This window comes from Bos taurus, chromosome 15 (assembly GCF_002263795.3).
Source record: "Bos taurus isolate L1 Dominette 01449 registration number 42190680 breed Hereford chromosome 15, ARS-UCD2.0, whole genome shotgun sequence".
Classification (NCBI taxonomy): Eukaryota; Metazoa; Chordata; class Mammalia; order Artiodactyla; family Bovidae; genus Bos; species Bos taurus.
Genome location: NC_037342.1, coordinates 50,178,541 through 50,201,203, shown reverse-complemented (window position 1 = coordinate 50,201,203; position 22,663 = coordinate 50,178,541). Strand labels below are relative to the sequence as shown.

Sequence of the window (22,663 nt, the reverse complement as noted above, 5' to 3'; positions counted from 1 at the left end):
ACACACAGAAATCCCTTGCATTCCTATACACTAATAATGAGAAAACAGAAAGAGAAATTAAGGAAACAATTCCATTCACCATTGCAACGGAAAGAATAAAATACTTAGGAATATATCTACCTAAAGAAACTAAAGACCTATATATAGAAAACTATAAAACACTGGTGAAAGAAATCAAAGAGGACACTAATAGATGGAGAAATATACCATGTTCATGGATTGGAAGAATCAATATAGTGAAAATGAGTATACTCCCCAAAGCAATTTATAGATTCAACGCAATCCCTATCAAGCTACCAACAGTATTCTTCACAGAGCTAGAACAAATAATTTCACAATTTGTATGGAAATACAAAAAACCTCGAATAGCCAAAGCGATCTTGAGAAAGAAGAATGGAACTGGAGGAATCAACCTACCTGACTTCAGGCTCTACTACAAAGCCACAGTTATCAAGACAGTATGGTACTGGCACAAAGACAGAAATAAAGATCAATGGAATAAAATAGAAAGCCCAGAGATAAATCCACGCACATATGGACACCTTATCTTTGACAAAGGAGGCAAGAATATACAATGGATTAAAGACAATCTCTTTAACAAGTGGTGCTGGGAAATCTGGTCAACCACTTGTAAAAGAATGAAACTAGAACACTTTCTAACACCATACACAAAAATAAACTCAAAATGGATTAAAGATCTAAACGTAAGACCAGAAACTATAAAACTCCTAGAGGAGAACATAGGCAAAACACTCTCCGACATACATCACAGCAGGATCCTCTATGACCCACCTCCCAGAATATTGGAAATAAAAGCCAAAATAAACAAATGGGACCTAATTAACCTTAAAAGCTTCTGCACATCAAAGGAAACTATTAGCAAGGTGAAAAGACAGCCTTCAGAATGGGAGAAAATAATAGCAAATGAAGCAACCGACAAACAACTAATCTCAAAAATATACAAGCAACTCCTACAGCTCAACTCCAGAAAAATAAACGACCCAATCAAAAAATGGGCCAAAGAACTAAATAGACATTTCTCCAAAGAAGACATACAGATGGCTAACAAACACATGAAAAGATGCTCAACATCACTCATTATCAGAGAAATGCAAATCAAAACCACTATGAGGTACCATTTCACACCAGTCAGAATGGCTGCGATCCAAAAGTCTACAAATAATAAATGCTGGAGAGGGTGTGGAGAAAAGGGAACCCTCTTACACTGTTGGTGGGAATGCAAACTAGTACAGGCACTATGGAGAACAGTGTGGAGATTCCTTAAAAAACTGGAAATGGAACTGCCTTATGACCCAGCAACCCCACTGCTGGGCATACACACTGAGGAAACCAGAATGGAAAGAGACACGTGTACCCCAATGTTCATTGCAGCACTGTTTATAATAGCCAGGACATGGAAGCAACCTAGATGTCCATCAGCAGATGAATGGATAAGAAAGCAGTGGTACATATACACAATGGAGTATTACTCAGCCATTAAAAAGAATACATTTGAATCAGTTCTAATGAGGTGGATGAAACTGGAGCCTATTATACAGAGTGAAGTAAGCCAGAAGGAAAAACATAAATACAGTATACTAACGCATATATATGGAATTTAGAAAGATGGTAACAATAACCTGGTGTACGAGACAGCAAAAGAGACACTGATGTATAGAACAGTCTTATGGACTCTGTGGGAGAGGGAAAGGGTGGGAAGATTTGAGAGAATGACATTGAAACATGTAAAATATCATGTAAGAAACGAGTTGCCAGTCCAGGTTCGATACACGATACTGGATGCTTGGGGCTGGTGCACTGGGACGACCCAGAGGGATGGTATGGGGAGGGAGGAGGGAGGAGGGTTCAGGATGGGGAACACATGTATACCTGTGGCGGATTCATTTTGATATTTGGCAAAACTAATACAATTATGTAAAGTTTAAAAATAAAATAAAATTAAAAAAAAGATATTAAAAAAAGAAAAAGAAGAAATACATGTTTCATAGAAGTAGTCGGTGCAGGACACATCAGAGAGGGGGCTGATTTTCACAACAGCCGTTGTGTAGCATATACAGGACAGGAAACAGATCCAGATTGGGGAGCCTCCCACCTTGAAAAGACACAAGGAGTTGGTGGAGGGCTGGTCGACAATGGTGGCATCAGAGGATGACTACTGTTGGATGAGGAGCCTACCTTCCAAAGAGACTAATTGAGTCACAAGCACATTCTTTTTGAGAAGTCTTGGAATTATGAGAGCTGAGTAGTAGAAAATGGTCTGAACTGGAAATCGCTTATCATATGTTAATAAATACACATATTTTTCCTAAATTAAACCTTAAAATGAACTATATTTTCTCCTGATGGTATGTTTATAAATCACAAGCCCAAATTTATGGAATGAAGAATAAACATTTTAAACTTTGTTTCCAAATGGAAATGAGTCACAGTAAACGTTACATCAACCCTGTCCTTTTTTTCCACATAAAAGTCAATTTTGTCTAAAGAAACAAATTATTTTTTCATTATTCCTATGGGTGTATTTTTGTTGTTCTGTCGCTATGTCATGCTCAACTCTTTGAAATCCCATGGATTGAAGCATGCCAGACTTCCCTTGTCCTTCCCTGTCTTCCAGAGTTTGCTCAAGCTCATGTGCATTGAATCGATGATGCCATCCAACCATCTCTGTCATCCCTGTCTCCTCCCGCTCTCAATCTTTCCAGCATCAGGGTCTTTTTCAATGAGTCAGCTCTTCACATGGGTGTATCTAACCACTCTTTTATACACATTAGATTAAAATAGAAAAATCATGAAAATGGGAAAGAGAGAGAAAGAGAAATGCCTAACTCAACCATCATCTTACCATTCTATCCTTGTGCTCTGTGTAATTCTTTATAGCCTGCTGAGGATGTTTTCATGCTTTTGCCTTCATCTGGGGCCAGTGTTACCTGTTAGGGCTTCCGTTTTTCCCTCAAATCCCAGTTTGTCTAGGAGCCCCAAATTCCCACCCTGAATTTGCTTAGGATCTTTGGTTAAACACAGAGATCTCTTGGAGGATCTCTGTCCTGCAAGCTAAAAACCTGAAGTCCTAGATAAGATCGAGCCTGTATTTGACTCTGCAGCCTTGTTTCAGCCTTGTTTGCTGCTGCTCCTATATCTTTCATTCCAAAGGTTTATCACCTTTAAAAATGCTGATTCCTCGACTTTGACTTTCCTTCCCATTTGTAGCCCTTTGATGTATTAAAACTACCCAATTAAAGCCACAGATTAATCATCACTTCCTTTGTGATATCTCTTCTGATGCTTTTCCTGCTCTCAAGTCTCCCTACCAGTGGGAGAATTCATAAATACACAAACTCCCTTGTGTATTTATATTTCCATAAATACAAACTTGTTTCTTTGGAAGTAGGCAGGTCTAATGGCAACCCACTCTGGTATTCTTGCCTGGAGAATTATAAACAGGGGAGCCTGGCGGGCTACAGTCTATGGAGTCACAAACAGCTGGACATGACTAAGTGACTAAGCAACAACAAATTAGTGATTGTTGTTTTATTCAGAGAGCTGAGAAGAAGGTCATTGAAGAACTGGTCCCTGAAAGAGTAGAGATGTACCAAATCATACCCTAGGACCAGATCTGAGCTGAACTGGTTTTCGGGTCTCCTGACTCTGTGTAGTGGTTCTCCCATTCTTTTGCTACTTTTAGGGAAATCTTGGGCCTAATTTCTGGGAACCTGGGGGAAAAGGATGAAGCCTCAGGGCTAGCATCTTCCATAATTTCTGCTTAAAGTATCATTATTAACAGTGAATCAATAAACCAATAATTCAGTTCAGATTCATATGCTTTTGTGCTTTATGAATGTGAGAGATCACAGAAAACCCATACAATGGACTGCTTGTTTTCTTTCAATTCCAAATGAGATATTTTTAGGATATACTATTCATCATTCACTTATCTGTTTCTTTAAGCACTTACTCTATTCCAGGCTGCTAAGTGTTGGGCATGCACCAATGAGAATGGTCTGGTGGCTGCCCTCAAAAATTCTCAGTCAAAAGACCACAAAAAGCATGGCTGTTGAGGATTATTAGTAAGACAGAAGACACATGGAAGAGTAATTATTGAAAAATCACTGAATGAATGAGTGTATAAATGACTCCCTCTCCTATGTGGATTAAAGAAAACCAGCTTCAAAAATAATTGAATCATTTTGTTGATAATTCAAATCATCACTCCCATTGGCCCAGAGACAATATCACTACACTGTAGACTTCACTATTCCTTTTCCAGAGCAACATTTACTCTTCTCTCAATTCATCTCCTCTTCCTGGCTCCATGCTCACACACCTTCCTGCTATAATGGATCTGACAAGTATCACTGCTCTGTTTCCAGAAATAAGAGAAACAGCAGCCTGAAGATGCTGAAGATCTGGATAACAGCATTCACTGAGACCTTTCTATTCCATTCCAGGAGACAATTAAAACAGGAGACCTTCTGGGGAAGTATCCTGCCCCTGTTTTATTGTTCAGTCACTGAGTTGTGTCTGACTCTGTGACCCCGTGGACTGCAGCACAGCAGGCTTCCCTGTCCTTCACCATCTCCTGGAGCTTACTCAAACTCATGTCCATTGAAACAGTGATGCCATCAAACCATCTCATCCTCTGTTGTCTGCTTCTCCTCTTGCCTTCAATCTTTCCCAGCATCAGGGTCTTTTCTAATGAGTGAGTTCTTTGCATCAGGTGGCCAAAGTATTGGAGCTTCAGTTTCAGCATCAGTCCTTCCAATGAATACTCAGGGTTGATTTCTTTTAGGATTGTCTGGTTTGATCTCCTTGCAGTCCAAGGAACTCTCGGGAGTCTTCTCCAACACCCCATTGGCCTTGAACACCTTTTAAAATATGAAGTTTACAAAAAAGAAATTGGCACACATTCCTTTTCAAAACTCTTCCAAAGGAGCCATGTTGCATGACTCCAGGGGCATCATTAATACAAATTATCATGTGAATGTCTCCTCAGAGTTGTAAACATGTAGTGGATTTCTTAGAAAGGATCAATTCCTACCTAGTAGATCTGCCTTTTGTTTATTTTCATCCACTCCCTTTCTGCCTCTGCTGTACATTCTGACTCAGAAATATACCCAAGGATCTTACTTAGATTGTTCCGTTTCTGTTTTCTCATCTACAAAATATAACTGGATAGACACTTGTAGATACGCACGTGCAGTGATACAAATGTCTGTAATAAATACTGGAGCTGGCATCTGGAGGGCTTCCAGAAATGAGAGATCCTAAATCTTTTCCCTGAGGGGCCACACCTAAGATAGACCCATGGAGAACTGAAACCCAGAGACTGAGACTCTACGTTGATCTTGGATGAGGTTGGGGTGGAGGCTGTGGTCTGTGAAGTCAGGCTCAAACCTCCTTGGGCCTTTCTCTCCCTCCTTCTCTGGCCCTGGGAGTCCAAGGCTCAGAAGACAGACTAGGATTAGTCAGTGACTTCAGGGTTAGCTGACTGAGAGTCAACATTAAAATGCACAATCAAATCACTAAGGTGTTTAGGAGTAAGTAAGTGTGATGACAGCAGTTTTACCAGTTGCTGTTAGAATACACACATGCATGCTAAGTCACTTCAGTTGTGTTCGACTCTTTGTGACCCTATGGACTGTAGCCCACCAGGATCCTCTGTCCATGTGCCCTCCTCCAGTAGGCCTTCCCTACCCAGGGATTGAACCCACATCTCTTAAGTCTCCTGCTTTAGCAGGCAGATTCTTGACCACCAGCGCCACCTGGGAAGCTGTGAGAGCACAGTAAGTGTTAGTCACTCCTCTGTCATGGGGATTCTCCAGGCAAGAATCCTGGAGTGGGTTGCCATTCTCTTGTCCAGGAGATCTTCTTGACCCAGGGATTGAGCCCAGGTCTCCTGTATTGCAGGCAGATTCTTTACCATCTGAGCCACCAGGGAAGCCTGTGAGAACACAGAGGAGTAGTTTTTAGGATGAGCTATGAACTGTTGATCTCTATAACCGCAGCACCAAGTGCAGCTCTGACATATAAGTGATAAAGAAATGCTTGTTGAATATGAAATGCCATCATACCGATAACCCTGTGTCTGGCTCCACATAGAGTAGACAACACTGATGAAGATTCAGCTTTCGAAATTACTCTAGAATGGAATTCTGAGAGCTTGGCTTGGCTGTTAGCAATGTTTAAAAACCTGGAGAAGCTGACTTTCCGGGGCTGCATTTGTTAAGGTCTGTCTGGTCTCTCTCGGTCACTTGTGTCATGTTAGAGATGTGTGTTACTTGAGAGAAGAGAGGGGCAGTGATGACTCTGCCTGTCTTACAAAGGGGAAATTGAATTCCTCAATCACAGTACTCATTTGATACTTTTTACAAATTGGCTACAGAGAAGCTTGAATTTAGTTACAAATTTGAACCCATTGGCTCTTGTATGATGAAAGCAATCATCTATTTTCATCAATTCAGAACAGCTAAGGATACTTCTAATCAGGATGGACTTAGGAGATCACGCAGTGGTAGAGAATCTGCCAGCCAATGCAGGAGACACAGGAGTTGTGGGTTCAATCCCTGGATTGGGAACATCCCCTTGAGGATGAAATGGCAATTTACTCCAGTATTCTTGCCTTGAGAATCCCATGGACAGAGAAGCCTGGCAGACTACAGTCCACGGGGTCACAAAGAGTCAGACACAACTGAGTGCAGGAGAGAGCTGCATAGCTCAAGTACTAACTTTTTATACTGGAGCTGGAATTGTAGGTATTCAGGATGTTTATTTTGAGTCTCTCCTACTATTTAAATGCTCTGATGGACAGTTTCTCTTGTTCGCCACTCTATTCCCATCCTCTTACAGAATGTTTGGTGCAGACAATTGTTCAATAAATCATTTCTTGAACAGAAATTTTAAAATGTTTCAAATATTTTACATTTGTTAATTAAAAAGAAGAGAATGAAGGAAATTGTTATTTATATAATGAACTTATCTCATTTGACCAACAGAAATCTTTAAAAATTCCATGGGGATAAATGAAAGGGGCCTTTAGGACTGAGATCCAGTTTTGGAAGGAAGAGGGGATAACATACATGGAAATGCCATCTTGTGGTTCATAGTGAAATTGTTAGGACAAAGGTATCACACAGGCAAAAATTCATTCATTCACTCAGTGAGGTTTTGTGTGTGTGTGTGTGTGTGTGAGTGTGTGAGCTAGTTTTGGGTAGAATAGTCAGCAATTATTTTATGCTTTCATGAATTTATATTCAAGTCAGAGGAATAAATAACAAATAAGTATTTTAAATAATTACACTTTGGGCTAAGTTACATAGAAAACAAAATGTGTTGAAAGAAAATAATAAGGGGAAGAATCTAGTTAAGATACACAGGTTAAAAAATAATTCACTGATCAGGTGGTATTAGTTGAACTACAGAGTGATGAGAAGTAGAAAGTTCTAGAAGCAAACCATGTGGAAAATTGGTATGATTAAAAGCAAAGCCTTAAGAGCAGTAAGAAGTGGATATGTTTGGAAGTAAAAGACTAGAATGGTAGAAGGTGAAGCAAGAGAGAAAGATGTAGAAAAAAATTATACTCCTGAAAAAGAATAGGAAATGAATCATTCATTAATGCAACAGTATGAATGAATCTGAAAAGCTTTATACTGAGTGGGACACCAAAGTAAAGTTTTAGTGAGAGGAAAAAAATAACTAAACTCAAGTTTTAGTGAGAGAAAGAACTCAGATCAGGATTTACCTGCTTGGGAAGAGGGGAGTGTTTAACTAAAAGACACAGCAAAAATCTTTATGAAGTGATGGGGATTTTCTATATCCTAATTGGGCAGGTCACCACACAGACATTTACATGTGTCAGAACTCATTAAACTATGTATTAAGATATTCCCATTTTACTGTCTCAAGTTATATAGCCAAAAATTGATTTTTAAAAGAAAAAGGAAGAGACTCACAACTATTAACTGATTTCCTGATAGAGGGATCAAAATTCTAGGCAACTCTAAAATTTGGGAATTTTTACAATGGTCCTTCAGAACACCCAGGCTACCCTGGTGGCTCAGACGGTAAAGCATCTGCCTGCAATGCGGGCGACCGCGGTTCGATTCCTGGGTGGGGAAGATTCCCTGGAGAAGGAAATGGCAATCTACTTCAGCACTCTTGCCTGGAAAATCCCACGGACGAAGGAGCCTGATAGGTTACAGTCCATGGGGTTGCAAAGAGTCGGACACGACTGAAAGACTTCGCTTTTACTTTCAGAATACCTATTTATTTCTGGAGGCACTTTTAGGCTCCAATAGCTGTTTTCTTCTCGGAAACGCAAACATACTCCTGATTTCTCTTTAAACGCCTTCATCTGATGTTGATTTTTTTTTTTTTTAAACATTGGCTTTAAAAACATGAGCGCCTGAATTTTAGAATCTTCTTCACCACTGATTGTGACAAGAAAGAGATGAGTAAGAATACAAATATAAATGTGATACATGCTTATATTACCTTGACTGTGGTGATGGTATCATGGATGTATGCATATGCCCAAATTCATCAAAATGTAAGCATTAAATATGTGATTAATTAAATGAAATTAATCAAATAAAATTAAATTTTATTAAAATGAAAATTCGAAAAGGGAAGTGTTCATTCCAATCCCTAAGAAAGGCAATGCCAAAGGATGTTCAAACTACCTCACAATTGACTCATAGTACTACTGCTGCTGCTGCTGCTAAGTCGCTTCAGTCATGTCCGACTCTGTGCGACCCCATAGACGGCAGCCCACCAGGCTCCCCCGTCCCTAGAAGTCTCCAGGCAAGAACACTGGAGTGGGTTGCCATTTCCTTCTCCAATGCATGAAAGTGAAAAGTGAAAGTGAAGTCGCTCAGTCGTGTCCGACTCTTAGCGACCCCATGGACTGCAGCCTTCCAGGCTCCTCCGTCCATGGGATTTTCCAGGCAAGAGTACTGAAGTGGGTTGCCATTGCCTTCTCCAGCACTCATCTTACATGCTCGCAAAGTAATGCTCAAAATTCTCCAAGCCAGGCTTCAACAGTATGTGAACTGTGAATTTCCAGATGTTCAAGCTGGATTTAGAAAAGGCAGAGAAATCAGAGATCAAGTTGCCAACATCTGTTGGATCACTGAAAAAGCAAGAGAGTTCCAGAAAAACATCTACTTCTGCTTCATCAACTACACCAAAGCATTTGACTGTGACTGTGTGGATCACAACAAACTGTGGAAAATTCTTAGAGAGATGGGAATATCAGACCACCTGATCTGCCTTCTAAGAAATCTGTATGCAGGTCAAGAAGCAACAATTAGAACTGGACATGGAACAACAGACTGGTTCCAAATTGGGTAAGGAGTACATCAAGGCTGTATACTGTCACCCTGCTTATTTAACTTATATGTAGAGTGAAAGAAAGTGAAAGTGAAGTCGTTTGTCCTGTCCGACTCCTTGCGACCCCATGGACTGTAGCCTACCAGGCTCCTCCCTTCATGGGATTCTCCAGGCAACAGTACTGGAGTGGGTTGCCATTTCCTTCTCCAGGGGACCTTCTCAACCCAGGGATTGAACCCGGGTCTCCTGAATTCCAGGCAGACACTTTAACCTCTGAGCCTATATGCAGAGTACATCAAGCAAAATGCTAGGCTAGATGAAGCACAAGCTGGAATCAAGATTGCTGGGAGAACTATCAATAACTTCAGATATGCAGATGCCACCGCCCTTATGGCAGAAAGCAAAGAAGAACTAAAGAGCCTCTTGATGAAAGTGAAAGAGGCGAGTGAAAAAGTTGGCTTAAAACTCAACATTCAGAAAACTAAGATCATAACATCCAGTCCCATCACTTCATGGGAAATAGATGGGGAAACAATGGAAACAGTGAGAGACTTTATTTTGGGGGGGCTCCAAAATCACTGCAGATGTTGACTGCAGCCATGAGATTAAAAGATTCTTACTCCTTGGAAGAAAAGCTATGACCAACCTAGACAGCATATTAAAAAGCAGAGACATTACTTTACCAACAAACGTCCATCTAGTCAAAGCTATGGTTTTTCCAGTAGGCAGGTATGGATGTGAGAGTTGGACTCTAAAGAAAGCTGAGTGCTGAAGAATTGATGCTTTTGAACTGTGGTGTTGGAGAAGACTCTGGAGAGTCCCTTGGACAGCAAGGAGATCCAACCAGTCCATCCTAAAGGAAATCAGTCCTGAATCTTCATTAAAAGGACTGGTGTTGAGGCTGAAGGTCCAATTCTTTGGCCACCTGATGTGAAAAACTGACTCATTGGAAAAGACCCTGATGCTAGGAAAGATTGAAGTCAGGAGAAGGGCAGACAGAGGATGAGATGGTTTGATGACATCACTGACTAGATGGACATGAGTTTGAGTAAGCTCTGGGAATTGGTGATGGACAGGAAAGCCTGGTGTGCTGCAGTCCGTGGGGTCACAAAGAGTTGGACACTGAGTGAGTGAACTGAACTGAAATATGTGCAACTATTTTTCTGTTACATATACTTCAATACAGACTTCCTGGTGGCTCAGATGGTAAAGAGTCTGCTTACAGTATAGGAGACCTGGGTTCAATCTCTGGATCAGGAAGATCCCCTGGAAAAAGAAATGGCAACCCACTCTAGTATTCTTGACTGGAGAATTCCATGGACAGAGGAGCCTTGCAGGCTACAGCCCATGGAGTTGCAAAGATGTGGACACGACTGAATGAGTTTAACTTCACTATAACTCAGTAAATTTGAAAAAAAAATTGTGACATCCTGGCAAACGTTATGCATTTATATCATCAATGCCTTAACAGTAGGGACCTTGGGGTGGTAAAAACCCTATGCTTTGAGTTGGGAGTCTTTTCTAGAACATCCTTGAATAACCCTGTCCCTGATCTGTTTGGTTCTAATTCCATAGATGATGGGGTTGAACATGGGAGGTACCAGGAGATAGAGAATAGCAAACATGACATGTACTACTCGGGGCACATGATGTCCAAAGCGATGGGTGAGAAAAGTAAAGAGGGCTGGGATATAAAGAGCCAAGATGACACAGATATGGGAGGCACATGTGCCAAAAGCCTTGAGCCGGGCTTCACCTGAGGGTAACCCCAGAACAGTTCTCAAAATTATTACATAGGATACACTGATGACGATAATGTCAAAGCCAACTACAGAGAAGGCCACAAAAAGTCCATATGCACAATTTACTCTAGTGTCAGCACACACCAACTTCAGCACAGCCATGTGCTCACAGTATGACTGGGGGATTATCCGACTGGGGCAGAAGGGCATCCTGGACACCAAGAAGCAGAAAGGACTCACCCATAGCAGCCCTCTCATCATCACACCTCCCCCCAGTTTACCTACAACAGATGGGGTCAGGATACTAGAGTGATGCAGTGGGAAGCAGATAGCCACATGACGGTCCAAGGCCATAGCCATGAGCAATCCGGACTCCACCGAAGAAAAGGCATGGATGAAGAACAACTGGATGAGGCAGGCATGGTATTCAATCTCATGATCGTGAAACCAGAATATGGCCAGCATTTTAGGTTGTGTGGAAGTGCAGAGGACCAGGTCAGTGGTAGCCAGCATGGCCAGAAAGAGGTACATGGGCTCATGCAAGGTGGGATCGGTTCGGATTACATGAAGGAGAGTGATATTGCCGACTAGAGCCACAACATACATGGCACAGAATGGAAAGGGAACCCAAAACTGGGAATTCTCCAATCCTGGGATCCCAAGCAGGATGAAGGACACAGGATGAGAAGAGCTATTCCGTGAAGTCAACATCATAGGATGGTTAATGTTTCTCCACTGGAAAGGTGATCTAGTCTCTGCAGGTGATAGCATTAAAGTAAATTATTATTATTATTTATAATCCTTTGGATGGAAGAACTGGGCTTAATGGTAAGCTACAATGAATTCAGCTATTTTAATAAATAAAATTTTGCAATATAATACATTGCTAACCTTCATTTTAATTCATATTTATGTCCTTGAAAATAGGGTCAGAACATGCTTGTTCCAAGTACAATATTTTATAAATTTTGAAAGTAGAATCTGCTGAAGGAAAACTACCTTGGAAAATAATGTCATAGTAATTCTTTCCCTCTGTTCGATTTATAACCAACAACCAATTCACTTAACCTTTCTCATAGATCCCTCCATCACACTTGGGAAGCCCTGCCTCAGGGAAGCAGTTGATTCACTACACCACACCAATGAACCCATTCCTGGGGACCCAGGCTCTGTGGATGTGGGGAGTAGTGATCTGCCCTTGCTCTTCCTACTGGAAAAGGGCTCCTGCTTCTTCAAGGGGGACAAGTATGCAGGCGATGACTATACGGAGGACCCCACCATCTCCCTGCTGTTAGGTTTAGACTCCCAAAGCTAAGGACCCCAGCATCTCCTTAGGCCCCAGGAGGGAGGTTGGCCTGTACTTCCCCTCTGACCTCTCCCAGGACAGGGCTGGTCTCTGGGAGATGGAGCAAGCACACTAGCCAAGGGTACCAGGCTGGTTAGAGGCTGTGCCCTGTCTTTCTCTAGACTTCATACACACTTGGACTGACCAGTGTTGTGGGTATTCAGAGTCAGTGTATTTGTATTTTACATGAGAATCTCCTTTTCTTCTTCTGCAGAAATATTCAGATATACACTCAGGCAGACATCCAGATGATACAGGCAGAGTTCTATTAAAAAGAAACAAACAAACAAACAAAAAAAACAGGCTCCATGCTGTAGCCTCCTACATCAGAATTCAAAGAACAGCAACAATACAACACTTGGGCCAATTTTCGGGGTAGGAAGTCAGTTTGGAAAACTCTTTGGCTTAAAGCCCCTAAGCAGTTTATTTAGTGACACTGAGTTAGTTTTGACTCTAAAACAATTACTATGAGGATTTGACTCAAAGGTATCTGATTGACCAATTATGTACAGTTTGTGTAAGGAATTTAGTGTATTGCTCTTCCTAGTTGTAGGATCATCAAACTTTTTCTGTAAAAGGTCAGATCATCAATATTGTAGGCTTTGTGGGCCATACCATTTCTGTTACAACTAATCAGCTTAGCTGAGTAGCATGAAAGCAGTCATAGTTGATATATAACCTGTGAGTGTGGCTGTGCTCCAACAAAACTTTATGCACAAAACCATGATGCAAAGTGGAGCTGGTGCAGGCTGTAGTTTTCCAATTCCTGTCCTAAGTGTTAAATTTCATGAAGTCATCCCTGAGTCGTGCTCTATTCCTAGAACCTGTGCTTTGTGAAGAAAAGGACTTTAATCAATGCTGACTGAAGAAACTAACAAATAAAGGTCAGTATTCAGTAGCAATGGAGTCATTAACCAATCAACCATTTCTTAAAATGTCCTGACAGAACACCCCTCTTGAACACCACGGGCATAAGACAGTTATGTCCATTTCTCACACTGTGCTTGCTCTGCTGGCCAGGGGAGGACTTTGTGAACATCATTCTCTACTAATATTTGCTAGCATTATATGGGGGTAATCTTACTGTTTCATCCCACATGTGAACACTACCTAACTCAGAGTAAGTGACACAAAAACTCACCTGGTTCTTACCCACCACACTCACACTATTTACTCTCAGTTGACCTATCCTTTGTTTGAAAGAATTAGCTCTTACCTCCTTCATAACAGAAGTATATAGACAAGAAGAGTATCTTTTCAAACTCCCTTTAACGAATCAACTCTGGGTATGGACAAATGTTTCATTCCAGATCCAGTAGTTAAAAAAAAAAAAGAAAGAAAGAAAGAAAAGATTTCTGGAAGATCTAAAATAATTATGATCTTCTCTAGATTTTTAATATTATTAAAGAAGTGGGGCTCAGACCTTATCTTTCTCTAAACTTGAAAACGTTACCATCCTTCATAGATAATAGCTATTGTTGTTTAGTTGCTAAGTCATGTACAACTTTTTTGGGACCCCATAGAATGTAACCTGCCAGGCTCCTCTGTCCATGGGATTTTCCAGGCAAGAATACTGGAATGGGTTACTATTTCCTTCTCCAGGAGATCTTACTGATTCAGGTATCAAACTTATCTCTTGCACTGGCAGGTGGAGTCTTTACCACTGAGCCACCTGGAAAGCCTGATAATTGTTATAGATTCGCTCAAAACAAACACTCCTATCTATGATAGGGTGACAATAGAGAGACTTAGAAGGATGTTCTGCTTGTGAGCAGAAACCTCTTGGTCACATGAGGAGACAGAACAACTTAAATATGGGTGATGTTGAGAAGAACAAGATTTTTCTTCGGAAGTGTGCCCAGTGCCATACTGAGAAGGGAGGCAAGCATAAGACTAGGCCAAATCTCCATGATCTGCTTGGGTGAAAGACAATTCAGCCTGTTGCGTTATCTTACACAGATGCCAACAAGAACAAAGGCATCACCTGGGGAGAGATGCTGATGGAGTACTTGGTGAATTCCAAGAAATACATCCCTGGAACAAAAATGATCTCTGCTGGCATTATGAAGGGAGAAAGGGAAAACAGGATAGCTCATCTGAAAAAAGATACTAATGAGTAAATCAGACAGGCTTGTGGCTGAATGAATATGATCAGATTTTCAAATTTTGATAGTAATTCTGGTTCAGCAAGTATTATCACTGTTTCCCCCTTCTAAAGAGATGATTGAACTTGATTAAAGAATGCTAAGCTTTTCAGGGAAATGATGAATGCTATCTCAAACCCTATGGGAGATTGACTTTGACTTTATATTCAGATTTCTATAATTGGCTATATTAATATAAATATTGAGAAGATCCCTTCACTGTCTCATAGAACAGAGTAAGCTTCACCTGATTTCAAGTTCTGCTCATTAGCCTGTCAAGGCAAGGGCTGAAGATACACTGACAATGTTCACTTTATCTTTTTGTTTTTTTAAATTGTGCCAATTTAAGGGCTTCCCAGGTGGCTCAGTTGGAGAAGACAATGGCACCCCACTCCAGTACTTTTGCCTGGAAAATCCCATGGACAGAGCAGCCTGGTAGGCTGCAGTCCATGGGGTCATGAAGAGTCGGACACAACTGAGCAACTTCACTTTCATGTATTGGAGAAGGAAATGGCAACCACTCCAGTGTTCTTGCCTGGAGAATCCCAGGGATGCTGGTGCCTGGTGGGCTGCCACCTATGGGGTTGCGCAGAGTCAGACATGACTGAAGTGACTTAGCAGCAGCAGCAGCAAGTGGCTCAGTGGTAAAAAATCCTCTGCCAATGCAGGAGATGCAGGAGACATGGGGTTCAATCCGTGGGTTGGGAAAATACTCTGGAATAGGAAATGGCAACCCACTCCAGTATTTTGCCTGAGAAATCCCATAGATAGAGGAGACAGGTGGGCTGCAGTCCATGGGGTCTCAAAGAGTCCAACATGCCTAAGCAGCAGAGTGCACACACATGCCAATTTAATTAAAATTTTCTATGTAAAATTTTCCTTTTACTTAGCGAAAGACATTTTAGTGTGGTTTATATTTAGCATCAAATAAAGAGCATTTAACACTACTGACATTTTATAGATGATCTTTAAGATCAGAAGCTTTTAAATTCACTGAGACAAAATATGTTACAAACTTTGCTTGTGAATTCTTTATAAGGTCTAATCTGACTGTTATAACTCGGGATTATCTTTCAAACAAGGACGCTGTTCAGTAACACAACTGTTGAACCACTGTATACATGTGATTGATAAAGGTGCTTTTGACTACTCATTAGAAGGGTTAAACTAGAAGTGATATATAATTACCCAAAATCTGTAAATTATCTAATCATAGCTTAGGTTTAAGAACAAAATCACAGATCACTAAAAAAGAAAGAAAATTTAGAAATACATACACATTATCTGGGCACTTAGGTTTTGTTTTATCCCCATCTTCCTGGCCTGACCTTCCCAAACAGTCATCTATTCTCTTTGAGCTAGAGGCTCCCTCCTTCCCTTCTGTTTACCGCTTGTGTGTCACCCTCCACTTGTATGGACATAGTCACTGACACTGAAGGTCACCTGGAGAAGAATGCTCGAGCCATCGCACTCTCGCACTGGTCACTGGCGAAGATGCTGACTAAAAATGCAGTTTTTCAAAGTGAGTATTAATTGCTTTGATTAATTGTAGAAGGCATTGCTATTTTTTGTAGATATAACGCTATACGCTTTTGCACTTTATTATTTTTCTCACACACAGTTTGCATCTCTATTTACAATAAGAAAAATAGAGCTCAGGGTAGTTACATGATTTATCAAAGACTACACAATAATTCCGTGCCAAATGCATATCTCACAACCAATGATCTTGGTGGTTCACACCACTGCCTCTGTAGGTAGTGATTGATTGGAGAAACTACTCTGGTAGGGTACAGCAGAGATTGTTGGCCTGTCATGAAAAAGTCAGATACAAAGGGAACCTGTGAAATTGTATGTGCTGTGCAGTGCTTAGTCGCTAAGTCGTGTCTGACTCTTTGCAACCCCATGGACTGTAGCCTGCCAGGCTCCTTTGTCCTTAGAGATTCTCCAGGCAAGAATACTGGAGTGGGTTGCCATGCCCTCCTCCAGGGGATCTTCCCAACCCAAGGATCAAACCCAGGTCTTCTGCATTGCAGGCAGATTCTTTACCATCTGAGCCACCAGGTGAAATTGTATACAGTTGTCTACAATTCTGAATTACAGAAAGATCTGTATTTGAAACCAGAAATCCTGCTATATCATTGGATTGGTTGCCTTTAGAACAGGTTTCTGATCAATTGTCTGGCATCTCTGGGTATAAGCTGCATTCTCTAGGATGGCATCTTTACTGACTTCTGCCCATGATCCTTAACAGATAACTCACCTGTTGCACAACTCATTTAGGGATGGTGACTCTCTTCTCAGCCAAGGTTCAGCTACTCATATACTGTAGCCACTTTGAAAAGCCAGTTTTTATCCTCTGATTCATCTATTTCCCAGACTCTCCAATGACCTTTTCACAGATCAAATTTCCCTCATAAGCGATGCCTCTCAGCTTCCTCATGTGATTCTATTGGCTCTGACTTCTCACTGTCAGATTTTGTTTCTTGGGTGAACACTGTAGGAACAGAACCGACCTGTGACCCAAGTCTGAGGTGACAAATGGGAGCCCTTGAGAGGCACTTCTCTTTCCTCTCTGCACTTTCTGCTCCATTCCTAATGAACCTGATACTTTCACTATCATTAACTTGGAAAAGTATCAGTTGAATCCATGTTGTTCAAACCTGAATGGATAGACTAAAATGAGTTGAGAACTTGCTAAGGAATAGCTTCAGAAAAATTTACACTCTGCTTTCCTACATTGGGGTATTTAAACTAAGACCGACCAAGGACAATAAAGCTGGAGCGGTATGGGGTTCAGATCCAATCTCCTTCCTGGAGGGACTGTGTTTGGAGGAAGTCTTCCTACTTTTCTAGAGTGTCCCTGGAGGACGCAGAACAAGCAGCAAGTCTTCTTCCCATATCAGGCTGGAGATTAGCAGTCATGGTCTGTGGATCTGGAGCCCCCAGTGAGTTCAGCCATTCTGCACAGTGCACACCGTGCCTCTAGCTCCTTTTAGCCTCTGTGAGTCCTGCTGCTCCCAGGGATGGACAGAGATGAATGGGGCTCTGGGCACTGAGATCCACTTTGGTACTCATCAACTCCAATGTGACCAGAGTAGCTCTAAATGGCTTCTGGAAATCAGCTTTTAACAGAGACCACCTGCTAGAGCCTATTTAAAAACCTATGAAAGTGTAGCCTTTTCCTTCCCCTAGACACCAATTCTCTGAACCCATCCTGGGTCCCACTGCCTCTTACCCACACTGGCTTCCTCTGAGACTGGAGACTAAAGCTGAAAGCATTAACCCCTAATTCTCCTTTCTCCCATGTACACACAAATCCAAAGACATGGGATTTGAATGCACATAAAAGAATGTGTGTTGAGATTACATGAGTGTAAATTTATCTGTATTACTGTAATTTATTGTTAGTCAGATTATGTATGGGCTTCCCAGATGGCATAGTGGTATAGAAACTGCCTGGCATTGCAGAAGACACAAGAGACATGGGTTCAATCCCTGGGTTGAGTAGATCCCCTGGAGTAGGAAATGGCAACCCACTCTAGTATTTTTCCCTGTAAAATTCCATGTATGGAGGAGACTGGAGGGCCACAGTCCATAGGGTCACAAAGAGTCAGACATGACTGAGGACGTGTGCAGGCAGAGTATATATATATTTAGACCTGAAGGGATATTTTGTGCAATGTGAAAGTATGCTTATTCATTTTGTATGTTGATGTGTATATCTGAGAGATAGAAATAAATACACATGTAAAGGAGTGGAGTTGCTTGCTAATTTATGTGTGTATAATCTTGTATGCAGCTATGAATAATCATTTGGAGAAGTATCCATGTTTAGTGTGATAGTAGGGCTTTGTGAAGTCAAGGTAACTGACACCTGTGGATAAAAAATGTCCCCTGTCATATCAGTAAGCAAAAAATGCAGCCTGACATTAAGCCATGATGCCATCAGCCAGTGCAGTCCCCTATTCTCTCCACGTGCCGTGAGGGGAATTCAAGAGAGAGAAAAACCAAATATTGGTCCTAGATAGTTAAGATACATTGTCAAAGTAATCAATTTAATGATTCCAGACTCTTGGAAAGGCACCAAAATTATTAACTTGAGATGTCTCATTTTTGTATGCTAGCAATAATCTTGTGATGCTCAAGTACATGTTTGTTTTTCCTTCAGCAAAAGTCCTATATATCCTGTCTCCTCTCTTATCTCTTTGGAACAGTTTTTCAGAGCTGAGAGGCAATATCCAAGCTACAGTACTCATTAGTACCTTCCATGACCCTGTGGAGCTCCTGGGCATAAAAAACTTTCTGTGACCAGAAAGGTTTGGGAACTACAGACCCAAGCTGCCCACCCTGGCCAGGCCTGATAGTAACCACCTGCATGAGTCATCTCACAACAGGAGGTCCTGGTAAAGAACTCAGAACTAACAATCTACCACCAAGCAAAAGAACTTGAGAAAAGTCAAAAGAAGAGATGAGACACCAGACTATATGTCATAGCATCCTCCCAGAATCCTTTTCCCTGGAATCCATCTCGGCTGAGCAGTGAATGCTTTACGAGGAAGGGGCATGGTGGTGCTCTGTCCCTGAGTCAGAATGATTTGCCAGGGACAAGCCAGAAACTAACTCTATTACCATAAAACCTGAGTGTGCAAGCCATGTGACAGAGCAGTTCTTCTGGGTTCACCATGCTGCTGCTCTCCACCCAGGCACCAGTTCCCAGTGAAGTCTTTTGCTTTGTCAGCACATTTGTCTCCTTAGATAATTCATTTCTTTTTTTTTTTTTTCCTCTTCCACTAATATTTATTTATTTTTTTAAATTTTATTTTATTTTTAAACTTTACATAATTGTATTAGTCTTGCCAAATATCAAAATGAATCCACCACAGGTATACATGTGTTCCCCATCCTGAACCCTCCTCCCTCCTCCCTCCCCATACCATCCCTCTGGGTCGTCCCAGTGCACTAGCCCCAAGCATCCAGTATCGTGCATCGAACCTGGATTGGCAACTCGTTTCTTACATGATATTTTACATGTTTCAATGTCATTCTCCCAAATCTTCCCACCCTCTCCCTCTCCCACAGAGTCCATAAGACTGTTCTATACATCAGTGTCTCTTTTGCTGTCTCGTGCACAGGGTTATTGTTACCATCTTTCTAAATTCCATGTATATGCGTTAGTATACTGTATTGGTGTTTTTCCTTCTGGCTTACTTCACTCTGTATAATAGGCTCCAGTTTCATCCACCTCATTAGAATTGATTCAAATGTATTCTTTTTAATGGCTGAGTAATACTCCATTGTGTATTTGTACCAGTGTTAGACAAGAGCCCACTCTTGGGCCCTGGAAAGGGTTCCTCCTTCTTGCACCATCACATCTTGGTTACAGGAAATAATAGGCTTCATTCAGCCTCCTTGACCTTGTCTGAGTTCTAGTGAATAGGTATACATACATACATATATATGTAACAATATGTTTGAGCTGTTTTACAGATACTGAAACTCCTACCAGGTTGGAGAAATTAATGGTATGCTGCTCACAAACACAGAGACCCCAGACCTGTTGGAACCTGAAGCATGGTGATTCTGACTCCCACTTACCACATCACCAACCAATCAGAAGAATGTCCACAAGCTGATCATGACCTCTTTGAACCATCACTATAATCATTACTCACTAACCTCTCCAAATTTGGACACACAGTTTTTGAGGACATTACCCCACTGTGACCCTGTTTGCCTGGCAGAGCAATAAAGGTATTCTTTTCTATTTCACCCCAAACTCTGTCTCAAAATTAATTTGATATTTGGGTACAGAGGCTGGATTTGGCTTCATCAGTAAGAACTTGAACTCAGATAGCAAGGTTCTAACATTTAGTACCTCAGAATGTGACCTCATTTGGAAATAAGAGCATTGTAAATGTCATTAGTTAAGATGAGGTCATGCTGAAGTAAAGTGGGTTCCTAATCCAATATGATTAGTGTTCTTATTAAAAAAAAAAAAAGAAAATTTGTACACTGAGACATACACACAAAGAGAATGTCATATAGACATGAAAAAAAGATCAAGATAATACGTTTACACACCAAGGTTTCCAGCAAACCAACAGATGCTAGAAGAGAGGCAAGGGACAGTTTCTTCTACACAGCCAACAGAGGGAATCAGTCCTCTGATACCTTAATCAGGGACTTCTAAGCTCTGGAACTTCTAACATGACCAATTTCTGGGTTCAAGCAACTCAGTTTGTGGTACTTTGCAATGGTAACCCTAGAAAACTAACACAAAAATAAATGCATTTTTATCCATTATTCTAAGTCATCATCTATGAATACTTCATTTAACACAAGCCAGTGGTTTTTTAAATAGAATTCTAAGGAAAATTTTTTTCCTGAGTTAAGACCCTACAGAACATATTTGCTTAGTGTTCCACATATCCTAGGAGTGATCTTGTATTTATATAAAAATAGATCAATACATTGTGAAGGAAAATCATGAGGTCAGTAATAGCCCCAAACATAATTAAAAACATAATTGACTTTAATCAGAGAAATCAATGAACTTCAGTGATATAAAAATATCTTTATGTGGATAGAACAACTGGATGGATATCTGTATGAAAACTAAAACGAACCTTAATTCTTACCACAGTGTAAAACATCTTTATTTGCAATATAGTATAAACCTAAATTTGAAAGCTGAAACTATAAAGATTCTAAAAAAAAATTATATAGGATAACATTGTCATGAACTTGAGGAAAGGAAAAAATTTCTCAGCACACAAGTGGATTAAAAAAAATTGAACTTCATGAAAATAAAAACAAATTTACTTACTGAAAAAGATATAAGTGAAAAGGAAGTCCACAGATGAATAAAATATTCACAGTGCATATATCTGAGAAACAAAATGCCGCAATCAATAGAGAAAAAAAATCTCATTAAAATTTTATGCTAAAGGAATGTAAATGAACCTCTAACAGCATGAATGAATATGTGCTCAAATTATTATTCATTAGGAAGATGAAAATACAAACCAGAAAGAATTGCCAGTACAAAGTCATCAGAATAACTAAAATGAAATACACTGACATCACTAAGTGTTGGCAAAACTGTGGGGCACTTGGGGGCACTCAGGTCCTGAGCACATCCCATCAGGAAGTGTTTTTAACTATTTCTAACAATGTTTTGCATCTTTTTGACCAAGCAGTTCCACTTCAAGTTGTATTCCCCACATAACTAGTTTATATTTACATCAAAAATGTCAGAGTATCAGAACATTGTAAATCAACCATACTTAAATTTAGAAAATGTTAAGAGTATGTTTAGAGTAGTTGTATACAGAACAGCTAAAATGTGGAAACCTAAATATCTGTCAGTTGAAGACTAAACAAATTTTGCAACATAATAAAAATTTTGTAACATACTCGGCAATGAAGAAAAAAAAAAAAAAGAACCAAAAAAGCATTTGAAAAATAATGCAGTGGAATTTCAAACTGTCAAGATAAAGAATGGAGCCTAATGCTTTAAAATAAATGGAAAAAAATCACCTACAAAGAAAAGTCAACAAGTTTAATTTTAGTCTACCCAGGCTTAGTAATGAATGGGTGAAATTAGTTTAGTAGTTTCTATATGCCAGGTTGCACTCTAGAGGTTTATAAACTATGTGGTCATGAATTCTCTATAAGACTGAATGAAATAGGTATCAACATCCTCATTGTATAGGTAAAGAAGCTAAGACACAGACAGGTTAACATTTTACAGTGCAGACATACAGAACCAAATTTTTATCTCTATTTTTAGTTACTATATTAGGCTAAACCTTAAATGTTCAAAGAAAATTATTTAAAGCCTAATGATTCTGTATAGTCAATCTATCAATGAAGTGCAAGAGGAAAAAAGAAAGAGATTTTAAACAGGCGAGAACACACAGAAAAGTTATCATTTATGCATCACATCTATATTTTTCTGAATAAAACTGGATTATGTACTTCAGCAAAATGAGACATATATCCAATAGAGATCAACAGCTGATAACCAAGTAGAAATTACTCAAGGGCGCCACGGAGAGTAATCTCAGGGAAGCAGCACTCCA

The 22,663-nt window shown here is 40.3% G+C and overlaps 1 protein-coding gene and 1 pseudogene across 1 annotated transcript; one reads left to right on the top strand and one right to left on the bottom strand.

The window, feature by feature from the left end:
- Positions 1–10,841: 10,841 nt before the first annotated feature.
- Positions 10,842–12,004, bottom strand: OR52R1E (olfactory receptor family 52 subfamily R member 1E). Its single transcript, XM_003586980.5, has one exon. The coding sequence runs from the start codon at positions 11,856–11,858 to the stop codon at positions 10,842–10,844; it is 1,017 nt and encodes a 338-aa protein (XP_003587028.3). The 5' UTR covers positions 11,859–12,004.
- A 2,242-nt stretch (positions 12,005–14,246) lies between these two features.
- Positions 14,247–14,552, top strand: LOC100295549 (cytochrome c-like; annotated as a pseudogene).
- The last annotated feature ends 8,111 nt before the right edge of the window (positions 14,553–22,663 follow it).

Excerpts from the sequence above, each read along its gene's own strand:
- OR52R1E (XM_003586980.5), bottom strand. The coding sequence starts at position 11,858 with ATGCTATCACCTGCAGAGACTAGATCACCTTTCCAGTGGAGAAACATT.